At 58.4% G+C, this 17,456-nt stretch overlaps 1 protein-coding gene across 1 annotated transcript in view; it reads left to right on the forward strand.

The window, feature by feature from the left end:
• The first annotated feature begins 474 nt into the window (after positions 1 to 474).
• RTN4RL1 (reticulon 4 receptor like 1) overlaps positions 475 to 17,456 on the forward strand; it is a 28,379-nt gene continuing 11,397 nt past the window's right edge. The window contains exon 1 of the mRNA XM_050981948.1: positions 475 to 544. Coding sequence (XP_050837905.1) covers positions 532 to 544 — 13 coding nt within the window. The 5' untranslated portion in view covers positions 475 to 531. The remainder of the gene's footprint in view (positions 545 to 17,456) is intronic.

Consider the following 17,456-nt stretch of genomic DNA (forward strand, 5'->3'; position numbering starts at 1 on the left):
GGGGAACGGGAGCAGCGGCACTTTCACGAACTGTCCACGGGAGGCGGGAGAGGCGGCGGCGGCAGCGGAAGGGGGGGCCCGGGGGGGGCTCGCCCAGCCCAGCCCAGCCCAGCCCGGCCCAGCCCTGCCCGCCCCGTCGCTGCCCCGCCCCGCCCTGCCCAGCCCTGCCCGCCGCTGCAGGCAGCGCGGCACCGGCACCGGGCACCCCTTTATAGGCTCTGCCCGAGGGGGTGGGGGGCGGCGGCGGCCCCAGCCCCGAGGGGGCGGCTCCCCCCTAAAAGCCGGCGGCGGGACGCGCGGCGGGCAGAGGCGCGGCCGGCGCTCCCCGGTGCTCCGGGGCCGGCGCTCCCCGGTGCCGCTGCGGCTCGGCCCGCCATGCCCCCGCGGGGGCCGCTCGCCCGGGCTCCGGCTCCTCGTTCCCGGTACAGCAGCAGCAGCCGCCGCCGCCGCTACCGCTCGCCGCCGCCGCGCCCGAGGCTCTGAGCGCCGCCGCCGCCGCCGCCGGGAGACCGCGCCCGCCCCGGCTCCAAGATGCTCCGCCAAGGTGAGCACCGCACCGGGAGGGCACCGGGTGCCGCGGGCACCGGGGGCAGCGGGGCCGGCCCCGAAGTTTGTCTCCCCGCCGAAGTTGGGGCCGCGCCGCCGGGCGCCCCCCGCCGCCACCGTGTTACCGGCGCCGCCACCGAGGCTCGGGCACCCCCCGGGGAGCGGCACCGGCGGGAGCGCAGCGCGGCGGGGAGGCGGGAGACCGGGAGGAGCGAAGGGAGGCAGGGCAGGCGCCGGGTCCCGCAGGACCGGGAAGGCGGCGGGTCCCGCGGGGACCGGGGTACGGCAGGTCCCGGAGGCAGCGGGCATGCGGCGGGCGCGGGGCGGGGGGGTCGGTGCTCGTCCCTCAGGGCGAGGGAACGGGAAACGGCGCTCACCGGGGAGTGCGGGGGGTTCGGCGGGGAAGTTGGGGCGAGCCGTCCCGTTCGGCCCCCCCCGAGGAGAATCGCTCCGCTGTGACATCACGCGATTTCCATGGCAACCGCCTGGGACATCATCGGGGAGCTTTGTGACATCACGGCGAGGGGAGCTGCCGGCCCTCCCGGGGGGTCCGGGACGGTTGGGCGGGAGGGACGGGACCCCCGGCCCCGCTGCATCGGGGCCAGTCCCGGTGAGATGCTGGGGACAGCGGTGCCGTGCGGGGGGACCCCGGCTGGACCCCCCACTGCTGTCCCGTGCCCCAGGGAGGGGGCGGCCACACAGCCCCAGGCCCAGCCCTCGCCACCGGCAGCACATGCCCCTCTCCGACGAGGCTCGAGCAGAGGAGAAGGTGCCAACGCTGCGTGTGCAGCCCCTGGCATTGGCGTGCAGACCCCCAGGCAGGGCAGAGCCCCTTCTGCCAACCCAGAGAGGCTTTTTCCCGCTGGGGGAAATGTCACCTTGCGGCTCTGTGGCCTCGCACTCGGATGCTCCTTTCTCTGGCTCCCGCCTCAGCTTTGTCTGGTGTATTAACCCAGCCTGGCTGATGACTTGAGGTTTGTTAACCCCAAGCCTTTGGAGCAGTCCTGCTTTCCAGCCTCGGTTCCCAGCCCTGGTGCAGCTGGCTGGAGGAAAAGCATCATCCAGGCCGGGAAACTGGGAGCCTGATGTGGAGACAGGCAGCGAGGCTACTGACAGGGTTGGATCCCACCAGGGGTAGCCTGTTAAGGTCAAGATCTACAGCTTTCATTTGTGGAGCTAGAAAAACAAAATGCAAATTGAAGAGCCTGTGGGCTAAAGCAAAACCTATTCTTAAAGTTTTTGTCTTGTTAAGCAAGGAAATAGAGTGCCAAATAGGCTTTGTTAAGTGGCAGTCTAATTAATAATTTAAAATCTTGTAGCTGTCTTTCATTAGAATTTATCTGTACATCAACCACAAAATCAGTCAAACACACTCATTTATAAGTTAATACCGTTCCTGAATAATTCAACAGGCAGTTAGAGGAGGCCTCCATCCTGCCGACAGGTTCTCCCCTCCCTGCCTCACCGTGGCCAGGTGTCCCTGGGCAGGGCATCCCCATCCCCAGCATTTGCCCAAAGCGTGGTGCAAAGGGGACATCCAACATGTGAAGCAAGGGGACAAGGGAACAGCTGCTGCTGGAGCTCTGGGCTGGGGCCAAACCCCTCTGTGGGGCTCGGGGTGGCTGATTTTGTCAAGGATGGTGGCAGTGCAAGGCTGTGCTGGTGGCAGCACGGGCTGATGGTGGCACTGCCGCCGCCTTCCACGTCCCACTGCCAGGGACCAGGCTTGAGGCTGGGGCCATGGCAGGGCTTGAGGCAGCAGGAGCTGTGCCATGGTTGACACCTCCAAGGGAGGCAGCTCTGAGGGGACAGCTTCACATGGGGTGCCACACAGGCAAAGTCATTTTCAGCAGGATGGTGACAGCATGGCCGGGCAAGTGCTGCTATTCCTGAGGGCATTTTAGGCCTCTTGCACCCCGTGAGCTTCAACTGTGAAGTCACTGGTGGGATTCAGGGTGGTTCTGTGCGGTGGGATGTCACTGGTGCATGGCAGTGGGTGACAGCGTGGGGTGCACTCCATCCTGGGTGAGGGTGTCACAGCCTTGTCCGAGGTGGCCGCAGGCAGCCGCAGGCAGGAGTGCAATGCTGGCGATGCAGGAGAAGGAGATTTCCAGGTCAAGGATGACACCAAGGTCATGGGCAGCCACATCCCCATCCCTTCCATCGCTCATGCCATCAGGGGGGCATCCAGCCTCCATCCCTCCCTGCCAGGGCAGCAGTCAGTGGGCAGGGTGAAGGCGCAGGCTGGACTGCGGTTCTTGCGCCGGGGAGCCAAGAGCCCAGAAACCTTTCTGCTTATAAAAGTTTAATTTCATAAAGAGCTGATAGGAAGCCACAAGCTCTCTGTGCCCGGTGAAGCAAGGGAGGGGGTCAGGATGTGGCCCAGGCTGTCCCTGTGGTGATGCTGGGGGGAGAGAGGAAGGCTCGGCAGACGAGACCTCCCTGGACCTGGAGCTGGGATGTGAAGGAGCCATGGCTGCTCAGTGACCTGCACTGATGGAGCCCGGCAGGCTCAGAGCCATGGCCACTCTCAGCTGGATGTTATTCCCACCTTTTGCCTAAAATGCCACACCCTGTGCCCTGCAGTCCCATCTGGGTGCTGGAAGCTGTGGGTGACACTCCAGGTGGCCTCGAAGCACTGCCCTAAAAACATCAGTGAACCTGCTGGGGAGATGTAAAAAGATGCATTTTCCAGTGTGATTTCACACCCATCTTTCCCTGAAGCACCTGGCAGCACTGGAGCCAGTGGCACAGGCCAGCAGCAGGGGCAGTGGGGCTCCCTGGTGTGCAGGATGAGGCCGTGAGTGGGATGTCATTGCCTTGGGGCCAGGCAGGAGCTTGGGCTGCTGGAAACTGCTGATGGGTTTTGACAGCAAGAGCCAAAATCTTGTTTGAAGGCAAAAAACAGGGAAGTGTGGGAGCCTGGAGGGATGTGATGGTGGCCAGGTGTGACCAGGGCTGCCTCACACTGGGGTGTCCCCTGCTCCTGGCTGTGCCCCTGTGGGAGTGTGGAGGCAAAGCCCACCCTTGCAGAGGAGTGACCCAGGACACGGCCACTTCAGCCTTACATCACCTGTCCCACTATGCCCCACATTAGGGCACCCCTGGGTGACACTGCCACTCATCCCTACCCCAGGGAGCTGCTTCAGTCTCCCCCAAACAGCCGAAAATTTGGGCTTTGTTTGCAAAGTGCAATTCCAGGGTTCAGCCACGATCAATAGAGAGTTGGGTTATTAAGAGCAGATTATGTTTGCAGAGCACTTTGGTGGAGCAGCAGCAGCACAGGCACCCACACCCCAGCAGTGGTGGCTGTTGTTTGGTTCCCAGAAGGTTGGGATGGGTGAGGCGCTGCCCTCATTCAGAACCCACCAAAGGAGGCTGAACTCTGATTTAAGAGCAGAGGCAACAAGTGGGAGGCTGCAGGGAGAGCCGTGAGGCCAGGAGCAGGGGGATCCTGGTGGGAGTCAGTGAGGAGGAGCTGGGGATCCGTGTGCTGGCACAGGGTGCAGGGCATGGCCTCAGGAGCACCACTGGGATACAGGAGCATCCGTGTCCTCTCCAGCAAGGCTGCTCTTCCCCTGCTATTTTGGGTGAGGCTGCTCAAGCCCAAGGTGGAAAGAGCTGGCTCAGCCTCAGGATCCTGTGCCAGCAGCAGGGCTGGTGCTGTCCTCGCTCCGGATGTCAACCCCACGTCCCATCTCCCAAATGGAGGAAGCACCAATCCCACCGATCCCCCTGTGCCATCCCTGCGGAGCAGCATCACCATGGAAACCCACAGCCCGGCAATCAGAGGGGGGACACTTTTAGGAGTATTATTTTTACTGATGACAAATGGTGAAGGCTCGCTGCTGACAGAGGAGATGAGCCCATTCCTGGGTATCGCCTGCTTTCCCCGTGGCAGCTTTTTCTCTGCTTTTCCTGCTGGGGGCAGGTGCTGATGGGGCAGCAGTGGCTCTGCCCGGGTGTTAAGTGCGGGCAGGGCGAGCGGCAGATGCAGGACAGGAAGATGCGGGGGGCAATCTTCTTTGCACAGATTAGGATTGGGGGTTATTAAGCGGAAAATGCTCCATTTGGTGTAGAAAGCTCCTTTTCCTTTTGAACAGCATATGTGCCCGCTGGCTGCTTGCTTCCCGGTGGTGTTGGCACAGCGGCTCGGAGCCGGCACGGCAGCTTGGAGCCCGCCCAGCTTTGGTGAGCAGCTTTTAGCGGTGCTCCAGCCTGGGCCGGGAGAGCCGTGACCGCTCTGGTGGCTCACAGTGCCAAAAGCTGGTTCCTGTCACGGCCGTGTCTCTCATGGCCAGCGGGATGGGGTGGCAGCCGGTTTTGGCCCTGGAGAGGTGATGGCACAGCAGGTCCGTGGAGGTCCAGCCCATCCCAACAGATCCCGTGTGTGGGGAGGGCTCGGTTCTGGAGCCGGAGGGTGTCAGAGGTGCTCCACGTGCTCCCGAGGTCCCGGCATCGCCATCACCCGGGGAGGATGCAGCCGCTGTTTACTGGGGAGGGAATTTGGCTGCCGCTGCTCTGGCAGGGCTCCTTACGGAGCAGCCCTGCAAGCGGAGGGGAGGTGCCAGCGGCTCCGCCAGCCCCGTGTGCCGCACTTGGGAACCGCTTTCTATTTTTTTTTTTTTTCCAGCTGCATTTGCACCAGCGTTTGCATTGATTTGCTCGGGGAAACCCCATCCCCGTGACCGCGGGACCCCCACGGTGCCACCCCAGGGGTGCAAAGCCCGTCCTTGGGCACGGAGAATGTCACCGGGCTTTTTTTGGCCCGAGGTGACCTGGGTGAGGATCTTGTCCATGAGACCTTCACCCAGCTGGGCATCCATGTGCATTTGGTACGTGCTGGCCCCGGGCAGATCCCTTCTGATCCCCGCGGGGGGAAGGCAGAGGGGGACAAAAGCTGCCGGCTGCATCCGCTACCAGCTCCTGCCTCCCTCCTTCCCTCCCCGCTGCCTGCAAATTCGGCATCCCATCGGGTGCTGGATACAGCCACCCTGCGGGAGGCACACCCGAGCCAGCGGAGGGGCCGGGATGATCCCCCCTCGGCAGGGATATGCCGGGGTGTTTGTGCTAACAAGCCCGGCGTATTATAATTTCAATGGAATTTAAAAAACAAAATAGTCCTCAGACAAACGACTCTGCAGTGCCTCTGCCAGGGCCTAAGATCTGCTGCTATCTATTTTTTAATAATTGAGGGTAATAAATATGTATTTCTTTCTCCTTTCTCTCCGTACGCCGCAGCTTGTCAGCTCCCTGCGTCTCTCCTCTGATCAGACCCCATCTTTGCCGCGCGGAAAGGAAAAGAAAGGGGAAAAAAAAGAAAGAGAGGAGAGAGAGAGAGAAAAAAAAAAGACTCTTTAAGCAAAAAGGATTAAAGCCTTGAAAGTAGGTCTGCCCGAGCTACTCGGCTCCTCCTGCTCCCTGCCAGCCGCAGACAGGGCCAGGGACAAGAAGAGCATCCCCAGGTGGTGGAATCCGTCCCCGCGGGGTGTTTTTGGGTGCAGAGCCCGGCTGGGCAGTGGCAAATCCCTCGGGGAACGGGGCTGTGGCTGGGCAGAGCCGCCGGGTAACTTGGCACACCGCTGCTCCGAGCCAGTTCTGCTTCGGCGGCAGATATTCCCCGGCTTATTATTCCCTCTGGTTTTCAGATGGAGATGTTGGCTCGGAGACGTGGAGGGGGTTTGGCAGTGGGGCTGAGCCCGGGCCAGGCTCCGGGACCCCCCCGGCCTCGGGATGCTTGGGCGGAGGAGGCGCTGGTGTGAAGGAGGCGGCTATTTATAGCTTCCCTCGGCTTTTGTTCCTTTTCCAGTAGAGCTCCTCTCGAAATAGAAACAGTGCCGACTGCGCGGCCGCTCCCGGGGCCCAGCCTGGATGCGGGGGGCACCTCTCGGCCGGGGGTGGGGGGATACCCCGAGCTATGAGATGCTTTTGCCTTGGGCATCCCCCCCCATCCCGCATCCCTCGAGACGGGGCTGGTGTGGGATGGGGAGTGGAAGGTGCCCCACTGCTATCCCCGTGTGCTGGTGGTATCCATCCCGACCCTGAAGGGGGTGAATGGCTCTGAGGGGAGCATCTCTGTAGGGTGACAGCTCTGGGTGTCCCTTGGGAGAGCAGGTGAATCCCTCGGGAACGCCCTGACACGGTCTGTCCTCGTTTCCCAGCTCAGTCGTTTCCTCTGCTTTTCCCTCCCAGCATCCAACAGCACCCCCTTGCTCCCCCCACCCCACCCCCTCCCCACTCCATCTCTGATCAATATAGCTGGGAAAAACAAAACAAAACAAAGTAAATATTTAATACGATCCAGGGAGCCACAGCGAGCGCTCCCCCCGTCTGTCTCCTCCAGCAGCCGCTCGCAGCAGCTCCCCGGCCCTAATGAGCCTGAGTGCAACAGGGATCGATGGCAGAGGCAACCTCTGCACAGGGGTCAGCTCTGCCACATCCCCTGTGCTGCCCCGGGGCTCAGCCCTGCACCCCCCAGGGCTGCCCGCCCTCCTCATCCTCTTCGTCGTGCCCCGTTTTTCCTCTCCTGCATCCCTTTTGTCATTTCCAGTTGTGGGAGGGATGAAGGTTCTGCCTCTCCATCACAGCCACATGGGACATGAGCTGTGGCAGGCATCAGCCCTGGGCTGGGGGCTTCCTTAGGGTGTGGGATGGGGTGTGTGTAGGGCTGGATCCAACGTGGGATGAGTGGAACAGGTCCCTTATGGATGGAGGTGGGAGCCTTAGGGAGACCCCAAATAACTTTAGAGCTGGTGCTGGCTTTTTAACCAGTGCCAAGACACTGTGTTTGTGGTGGGACCAGTTGCTCCTCCTCCTCTCCTCCTCCTCCTCCTCTCACCCCCTCAGCTGCATCCCCTGCTGTCCTCCAGAGACCCCAGGTGCTGACAGAGTTTGGGAAGTGCCAGTGCCACGTAACCGGCAGGCTGGTCCTGGCAGTGCCAGCGGAGGACCTGCCTCATTGCACTCTTGCTCTGCATGTTTTCTGAGTTTGGATGGTCCCTGTCACCCCAACACCAATGGAGCTGCCAGAGTTCCTGTCACCCTGACCCAGCTGCCCTGCACTAGATGGTCCCTGTTGTGCCCATCACCAATAGGAGAGGGACCAAGCTTTGCCCCCAGCGAGGCATTCCCTCAGCTGGACCTGTGCATCCCCGTGCAGCCTCATCCTGCCCTGGTGTCCCAGCAGGATGCAGAACCCAGGAGGGGCACCAGGCTCTGCTCCTCTGCAACCACAAGGCTTTGCAAATTGTTTTTCCACGGAAAAGTCAGTTGTCCTTGGTAACACCTGGGATGAACCCAGAGCTGAATTCCATCCCTGGGATTTGATGAGAGGGATGCCCGCTCTGCCTGATGCCCCTCATCCTGCACTTCCAGGCCTCCAGCACTGCAAAGCCTCAGCCAGGCTGTGCCCAGGGATGGAAACTGCAGTTAGAGCTGGAAAACAACCCAGAGTGCCCTGAGCACGGGGCTGGGAATGTGCATCTCCTGCCTCCCAGGTGATGCTGCTGAGCATCCTCCTGCAGCTCAGGGTGTCCCAGCTGGCAGAGGGCTGCAGAGGTGCCAGGGCAGGGCTCCCCCTGGGAAGGGCAGCAGTGGGAGCAGGAGCTGGGACAGCGGTGCAGGTCCTGCGTCACAGATGCAGCTTGTGGCAAAGTGCCGAGGAAGTTTTGCAGCAGCATTAGAAAATGTTGACATGTTTTTTGAAACAATTTCAGATCTGATATCTGCGCCAGATTGAGTTTGTAACCAGCTTTATTGTTTAAGCCTGCTGGGATTTCATCAAAGGCGTCTGCTGTTTACCCAGAACCATTTCATTGGAGAAAACAGCAAACAGACCTGCATTTCTATCTGATTTCACTTTTTCCTTTTCCTCCTGAATTTAAGTGCTTGTGAAAAGCATGGCTGATAAGGCAGAGCGGTGTGGATAAATCCCGAGGACTGGCGGTGGATGCTCCACCAGCTGCTCCAGCTTTATTAATAGACTGAAGGCAGTTGCTGGACCAGCTGCTGGGTGCCAGCCTGGAGCCAGGCACCCGCCTCGGGGGCAGCTGGATGTCCCCAGATGGTTTTGGGATCTCCATCCCGGCAGGCTGAGCCGAGTCATGACTCCTCAGGATGCCCAAGGCTGGGAAGAGGATCCACGCAGAGCTTTTTTAGTGCTTTCAGTGTGAATTCAGATTTAAACTGTGAGGGAGCCGATGGCTGTCCCTCCCCAGGGAGTGACCCCAGCAGGCAATGTGCTCTGTCACTCCCTGACAAGCCAGGCCAAGGCAATGCAGCCTCGGGAAGCAGAGAAGAATGAAGGAGAAACCAAACTAGAAAGGGGCTTGGTGTAAACTGCATCAATCCTTCTCTCACATCCCCAGGGAATCCTGTGGCTGCCAGCCTGGCTCTGTCTTTTGCCCATTGCTGACCTTGGAAACACACTGGAGAGGAGGATTTGGGGCTTGAGACAGAGCCCAAGTGGCTTTTACAAGGAGCTGACCCGGGGGCTGTAGCCCCCTCGGTCACTGACTGCTTTGCTCCAGGCATCTTTCCACGGCTTTATCCTGGTCGCCCATCACCAGCATTGTTTTCTCCAGGCATCTACCTCACTTGGGGATGGCCTTGGTGGCTGTTCCAGCTTTTCCTGGCTTTTGGGACTGACACACAACAGGCTGGGGTTGGTGGAGTACATCCCTCTGCCTTTCCTGGAGTCCCTTTGGCATCTCCCAGCTGTGCCAGGTGCTGGCACTCCCTGGGCAGGTTGTGCCAGTGGCACCTTGCTGGCACTCCGAGGCTTGTCCTGCCCATCCATCACACCTGCATGGTGACAATGTAATTTTTATCTCCAGTTGTTTATTTCTCAGACAGAACTACTTGTAAATTCTGAGAAGAATATGTATCCCTGTGCATGACAGAGCCAGCACATGGCGATTAATCTGCCCTCTTAAGACCTGAATACAAAAGTGTCCCAATGTCACTCCTAGATGGGGTGTCAAGCCCTGGGGCAGCACTTTGGGGATATGCAGGGACCTGGTGGCAGAACGTGCCCAGGTCCATGTGACGCTTCCCAAATACTTATTGCACTTCCTACCAGCTCCTGTGGTCCCTGACTGATATTCCAGCTCTCCAGTCTCAGGCTCCAGCTCCTCTTTTTGGAAGGTTTATGCAAATAGACCTTCTCTCTTTTTTTTTTTTTTTTTTTTTTTTTTAATTCCTCGCCGCTGCTGCTCTGCTGTGCCCCAGATAGCAGAAGTGCTGAGGACAGGTGTTTGCGTCAGGTCCTGCGGCACCCGCGTCCCGCCCGGCCGAGGGGAGGAGGGACCGAGGGGATGCCCCGGGGGGAAAGGGGCAGGGAGCAGCCGGCAGAGGCCGAGGATGGAGAGGGGAATCTCCTTTAATGGCTGCACTGCGCTAGTGAGGATGGGCACTGATGGCAGTGCAGGTCTATCCAAGCCCAAGCATGGCTCTGTCCCCAGGACAGGCACTGGGGTGTCAATTTGGGCTCTGCAGCATCCCACAGCCCCACTGGCAACACCCTCAGTGTCACAAAGCCTCTTATTTACAACGTCCTGCTCGGGAGCATCTGGGAAGCGAAGCGCGTCATTTCCAGGGAGAGCAAAAAATGCTGCATATTTCAGTGTCTTTTGAATTTTTTAGGTTTCCCTGAACTGTGCTAATGGGTTGGTGGTGGCGGGGGGGAGGTGAGGGCCCAGCCCAGCTCCCGGCCTGCCTTGCTGCTCCGCCGCGCGGCCATCACTGCATTGCTGCTCTTAAAATATTCAGTGCTGTTGGCCACAATTTCACAGCGGGTCAAAGCACGCCGAGCCAGCAAGAAGGAGGGAAAGTGTGACAACGAGATTAACCCCGGCCCAGCAGGCCCCGGCCGTGCTCGGCAGGCTGAGCACGATGTGCTGCAGCCACCTCATCCCAGGGGACCGGCAGAGAGTCCAGAGGGGCCACGACACCCAAAATCCCTCTGGTTGCCCAGTCTTGCTGAGTCGGTGGCATCAGCTCTGCAAAGTGGTGAAGGGACATGGAGAGCATCCAGAGTCCTGCTGGGGGCACTGAGCATCTCCTCCTCCTCCAAGCTGCTGCAAAGCAGGAGCTTGGTGATGCAGGGGGATGGAGAGCTGAGGATTCCCCCAGCTCTTGCTGAAGAGCTTTCCACCCCAAGAGGTTGTGGTTCCCAGGCCTTGCACAGCCATCAGTCGGTGCAAACAGTGGAGCAGCAGATTTACAATGCAAAAGAGCAGCTGCTTGAGCCCTGTTTGCTGACAGGGATTTAGTAATCCTGTCGTCAGCCCGGAGTTTGCTCTCGGAGTCCCTGGCTGTGGCTGCCAGGCTTTTCTAAGAAAACTTCTGAGGCTGGGGGAAAGAGGTGAAGCAAAGCACATGGTCTGTGCCCACTGTGCAAGGAGCGTGGTGGGTGGTGTCTGTGATTCTGTGTGGAGCCCGGGGTGGATGAGGGATGTTACCACAAGGAGAAGGTGTGTTCCAGGCTCAGTCCTGGGAGCCAAGTGTTGTTCATAAGCTGGAGACCCCCAGGAACTGTGTCTTGCATGGGCTGCACACCCTTGGGCTGGGGTACCCTGTGTGGCCAGGTTGGCTGAGGCTTGTTCTTGTGTCTCCTGCACTTTTCCTTGGATTCTTGGTGGCGTGCCACGACTCCAGAGCTCTCCACCAGCAGCACGGATGGCTGCGCACGCAGGCGTGGTGTCACCTGCAGGAAGTGCTGCAGCTGATGGATGCTCTCCTGGGCTTTTAAGGGCACTGTGGCTGATTTATCAGGGTGTCTCCAGGGGTCACAGTCATGCCACAGGTCTTCACGGACAAGAGGTGGCTGCTGGGTTGGGTGCTCTGGCAAGGAGTTGGCAGCACTGTGACCATCCTGCTGTCCCTGGCAGCCACCTCCAACCTGAAGGCAATCAGCCCTATGTGACACCTCTGTCACTGCCTGATCCCCAGACACACCCACTCATCCCCAAAATCACACTTCCCAAGGGTGCAGGGGTGTGTTGGTGTCTCTGCCAGGCTTGGGGCTGGAGCAGCAGTGGCCTCCTTGAGCCAGCCCCGTGGTCGCCCTCCCGCACCCTGTGCCGGCGGCTGGCCAAGCTCTTCTCCCTAATTCTCCTTCATCCCTGTTAATGTTCCACCAGATGTTCTCATTATCCATTTAAACATATAATCCTCCCCCAATCCTGCTAAGCTCCTGGCCTCCCCATACCTCATGGCAGTGCGTTCCACAGGTTAATTATGCATTTTTAATTAATCACCAAGCAGAGAATGACCCATGAATAAGGGATATGAAGATCCTTCAGCTGGGAATAGTTGGCAAATTTTCCCCAGGCGGGGGCCATGCTGGTGTCATGGTCTCCTTGAATAACAAGAGTAGCTCTAAAAATTCCTGGTTTGTGGATCTGACATGACTGGAGGTTGTGACAGAGCTGTGCCTGTGTGGATGGGACCCCTCCTGTGCCTCATGTCCCCCTCCAAATGGGGAGGAACCACATCCCCACCAGAGCTGTCTGTGTCCCACCTGGAAGTGATGGAGCAGGCGCAGAGAGGAGGAGGAGTGAAGCAGGGAGGGGGAAAAAAAAAATCACATGTTGTTTTAAAAAGGCATTTTTGAGTGAATGCTGAATAGGGTTTGGGAAAATTGCCTTAAAGGCCTGTTCTCTGCAGGGACGGAGCTTTTCATGGAGCAGGAGTATTCTGAAACTTAATTGCGCATTTGCACGGGCTAGTGTTTTTATTTCTCTCAGGTCTCCGAGGTGGTCTTTGAAGATTGCTGTCTCTCTGTAATGGTTTTCTTTATCTCAAATAAATTCCACACACCTGCGAGGTGGAGCTGCTTGAAAGAAATTATGTCGGAATTGGCTCTCGATTTAATAAATCTGCAAATGGAACTGGGATGCAGAGAGGCGAGGCGGTTGGTGGGGCTGGCTGCATCTCCTCCCTGCTCCCCACCCCTCCTCTCCCTTCCCTTCTCCACCAGCCTGCTCTCAGCCTCCCCGTGGGCCTGGAAGAGTGTGGGGCTGAGCAAAGTGAGTCCAGATCCTGCCTTTTCCCCCTGCCAGCCACTGCTGGCACATCTGAGGGGGCTCCACTGAATGTCTGGCAGGGCAGACCCCTCTAATGCCCACTTGGCTGCCTTCCCCAGGAACGTGCAATCCTGGCAGGAACCCATCTGTGCTTCCAAAAGCTGCCATTAAGATCCCTAGATCTAAAGATTGAGATGATGGATATGATACTACCAGCTGAATGCCCAAGGGGTATTCCCAAGGAATGTCTTCAGGACCCTCCTTCAAGGAAGTTTGATGCCATTATCATTCTGGCCTCACTTGGGAGCTGTGGTTTGCCCCGGCAGCTCCTCCGGCAGCCACCCATCACACGCTGTTTGTCCTTCTCCAGGAATCAGTTCCGTGGCTCCCCGGCTCACCAGGGGATGTTTAGCCAGCGCTCCATTTTGGAAGCAGCTCGAAGCACGGGAGAAAAGCCTGCGGCAGGGCTGTGTGCCGCTGCAGCAGGCAGACACAAATCCCCGGGCAGCGTGCGCCGGGCAGCCCCGGCCGTCAGGCAGAGAGGGATGGGCGGCTGAGGGAGTACACAGACAGGTTAATGGCAGCCGTGGATGCTGCACAATTGGATTTCACCTCCCCGCTTCTTAAGGAATCAGCAGCTCTCCCTTGCTCAGAAATCCGGCTGTCCCCCTCCTCCTGTGAGCCTCGGGATGAGCTGTCACCTGTGGAGATCTCACCAAGGGCCATCCCAAAGCCTCCCTGCCCTCACTGGGCTCCCCAGACACCAGGACGCCCGCAGAGGCCGTGGCACCTCCTGTGCGAGCCCCGGCTGCTCAGGCTGCAGGTGAACAAGGCGCCGGGAGGTTTTATTGCATTGCTGGATTTTGTTCCACCCTGTTATTGGCCACGATTGAATTTGCTGTCGCGGAGGCAGGAGCAGGCGCAGCCGGAGCTCCCTCGCCGCCCGCGCCGCTCCGCTGGGACCGTGACCTTGTCTGGGTGCCTCCCTCAGCCCTCGGCTGGGGAATTCGGAGCTGGGCGTTCCTCTGCCTCCCACTGAGCATCCCTGCATGGTCCCGCTCCCCTGCCTGAGCCAAATCCTCGCTCTGCTCCACTTTTAAGCGTTTTTCCAAGCGTTGACCTTGGAAATGCTTTCAGGGAAAGCATCTGCCTTCCCAGCTCTTTCCTACCTGATTATGCCCCTCTGTCCTCATCTCCCTGGGCAGCTGCTGAGGTTTCAATGCTGTGGGCATCACCACAGTGCCTGAACCCCTGTGCAAAGCATTCCCAAGTTTTAGTCACACTCGCTGGTTCATGGTGTCAGCTGGGAAACAGCATCTCACCTTCCTCCTGCCCTGCTCTTGCACTTACGTAAAAAACACCTCAGTTTCCTGAAAATGTAGTTTCTTGGCTCGTTTTCTCTTCGCACAGAAAGCTGTGTGGCAGCAGAGCTGGCAACATCCCACCTTTCAGTGCGGGTGGCCTTGGATCAGAGCAATCCTGTGTGGTGGCCCCGATGCCACACCAGCACAGGACCAGACCCCAGCCCTTAACAGTGACACAGAGCCATTCCCAAAGCATTGGGAAACGCAGCTGTGAGGGGTCAGTGGGCAGAGCCACCCAGGAAGGCTGTGGAAGCCTGGTTCTCTCTGTGTTGACAGCAAGAGCTCTTCTCCCCCACCAGCTGCACCATCGCCTGTGCCCTGTGATTGAATTAGGGGGCTGTGCCCACCCCCTCCCCTCTCAGCCCTGTCCCCGCCACGCCGGGCTCACAGGCTGAACTCGAGAGCCATAATTGAATAAGTCTCAGGCAGACAGTGCTCCCATAGCCGTCGGGATCTCTCGCCTCGTCCCTGCCCAGCCGTGCACTGATTGATGCTCCCAGGTGGTGGCTGGGATTTTGCCGGGGATTTGTGGCCTTTTCCCAGAGCAGGAAGCTTGTGGGGTGAGCTGGGAGCAGGAAAGGGGTCATGCAGGCTGGGGGTGAGCTTGGTGTTCAGCTTCACTAGGCTGACCCTATATGTGAGGAGGAAGGAGAGATGGGGGGCAGAGGGACCCCACTCCTTACAGCAGCTGCTGCTCTCAAGCTACCTGGGCACAAGGAGTTAAAAGTTGCAATTAGCAAAGTGCTGACGCTGGAAAGGTGGGGTGGAAGCAAGCGGCACTAAATGAATCCTGAAAGGTTATTCCAATAAGCAGCAGCACAGTTTCCAGCTGCGCTCACTTTCCTGGGAGCTGGGGGATGAGGGAAGGGATCCAGGATGAGAGACACCAGGTGGGATGAGGGATGTTGCTGGAGGATGCTCAGGTGCTGGAGTGGAAAATACAGCAGGGGAATTAAAGCAGGAGGGGGAGAGGCCACCACACCCCAGAGATGCTCACCCAGGGGTGTGGGGGGTGAGTCCTGCCTGTTCTGTGCCCCAGTGGCTTTTCCACATGGTCCAAACCCTGCCACAGGCGTGGAGCCCCGTGTGCACGGGTTTGGGAGTGGTGTGAGCCAGGCTGCCGGGGCAGGGAATCCTTGGAGTGTGGAGAGTGGTCTGTGAGCCACGGCGGGGGCTGCAGGGAGGAGCATCCCGGGAAAGGCGTTGTTCTTCCAGCTGAGCACACAGGAGCCAGCCGTGGCCTCTCCCTGCCAGACGTGGCTGTTCCAGCTCTCTGCTGGTGCAACACCACGAGCTATTATTAGACTCCAATTTTCTGTGGGTGGCTCTGAACTCCCCAGTGCCTCCAGCAGCTCGACAGATGCCAGGATCTGCTGGCACTGGTGGGGACAAGGGTCCCTGGTGAGTTCAGAGGGGCGTGGATGGCACTGAGGGGTGGCAGAGCCCCCCAGCACAGGGACATGGAGAGCTGAGCACCACAGCCTGGTCTGGAGCTGCAGAGCAAAAGGCAATTAGTTGTCTAATGAGAGGTTTGGCTGATGAGGAGGGCACAGAGCCCCTGGAAACACTCCTTGGGTCAGTGGTAGGTGAGAGACATGCTGCCCCAACAGAGACGTGATCTACAGGGCTCTGCACCTCAAAGCACATCTGGATTTCACAGCAGCACTCCAGAATGGAACCACAGCATCCCCATCACTGCCCTCCTTGGCAGGAGGCACGTGGGAGCACCAAAGGGTTGTGGCACACCCACAGGACAGCCCATCCCGTGCCCGAGGAGGGCTGGGGCTGGGGTGACATGGCATCTCCTTGCTCCCACCCTCTCCCAGCCTGGTTTCCAAGCAGGAGTGTTTAAATGCCTTTTATGTTGTGACTCAAATGATGAAAGGCCTGAAAATGGGACTAACAAAGACGAGTTGTACTTCAGAATAAAAAACCCATGAAAGCAGCAGATGCTGTCATAGGAATAAATTGTATCAACAGCGATCAGATGGGAAGTGAAAAGTCAGAATGGAGTTGTTCTGTCTTTCACGCTTCCAGTGAAAATTTCTGGGTCCATGAATTTAGCCAGAATCAGGTAGGATGAAAGACTTTGTCTGACAAGGCATTTCAAAGGATCTGGGAACCTCCAGAGATGTGGCCACTTGGACAGGGAAATGGGGCCCCTCAGTTTTAATGAGCATTTCAGTTGCCTTCCTTTATCCTTCTGCCAAGATCTTATTTTTGTTTTCTTTCCTTTTCCCTTAAAACTGCCGATTTGCGCTCTTTGCAATTTGTTTTGACTTTGCAAAACGTGCATTTGAGCCACACAACAGGAGGAGGAGGAGGGTAGAACATCCCCATCACTCCTTCCAGCCCAACCTGTTGCTCCTCACCACAAACCCCTCCTTGCTGTGGCCAGCCCAGATGTTTCGGCACCACCACCCTTCCTCATCTTCCCAGCCCTGCAATGATTTCCCATCTCCCCATCTCCCCTTTCCACAGTGACAGGATCCTACACAGGCTGTAATTAATAGAAATTAGACTGTCAGGACCTTGCAGCCCCATCCCATAATTACTTGGCCTCGCTGTGTTGGAGGCACAGGATCGGCGGCAGGCTCGAGAGCAGCCGGTGCTGGGAACACATCCCGTTATCAAGCTATTTTTATTAAGCTTTTAATGCAGGCATTTGCGTGGTGCTGGGGGATGTGCAGCATCTCCACAAAGTCCACTCCCAGAGGGATGTTCAGGGGGATATTTTGGGATGGAATACCGGCACTGGAGCTAGACAAAGCAGGATATTAGCAGAGCGCTGTGTCCTGACCACGTTCATCGCTTGCGCATTAATTCCCAGCACCCAGCTGCTCCAAACATTCCAATTCCAGGGGGTGGCAAAGCGTTGCTGCTCAGTGCTCAGGTCCCCCACATCCCCACACACCCCAAGAGCTGTGTGGGAGAGTGACAATGCCCAATATCCAACTGGGCACATGGCATTTCCTACCAGCTCATTAAGCCTCCGAACGGCCCCGGATGCCGGCCAGAGGAGCGACACAGCTCAGCTCTTCACACTGCTCTGCTTTTATCACTGCCTTTTTCATGAGCTGGTAAAAAGTTCAGTGCAAAGCACAGGAGAGGTCTCTGAAAGGCAGCCGTGCTCATGACCCAGCATGCTGGCTCCAGTGGGGATGGGGTTTTGCTGGAATCTGCAGTGTTCACTCAGCTGCTGACCCGCAGGGATGTTCACTCAGAGGGCTCGTGGCATCGCCCTGAGAGGAGACCAAGGGCACAGGGGAAGGTGCTGCTGCCCTTTTTGGGTGTGGGAGAGAGACCTGAGGCTGTGGGCTGAGCTCCAAATGACGCCAACACTTCTTTTTTGGTTGGGGGGAAGAAAATGTGACAGAGCCGGCAGCTTTGATGCCTGCCTGTCCATCTCCTTCCCCCCTGCTGCAGGCAGAATGATGTGCTGCTGAATGAGGAAGAAGGTACACGACAGGCTCCAATTTGCCCTCTTCTCCACCAAACACAAGGACATCCAGTAAATCTC

Source organism: Serinus canaria, chromosome 19 (genome assembly GCF_022539315.1).
Source record: "Serinus canaria isolate serCan28SL12 chromosome 19, serCan2020, whole genome shotgun sequence".
In the NCBI taxonomy this organism is placed as follows: domain Eukaryota; kingdom Metazoa; phylum Chordata; class Aves; order Passeriformes; family Fringillidae; genus Serinus; species Serinus canaria.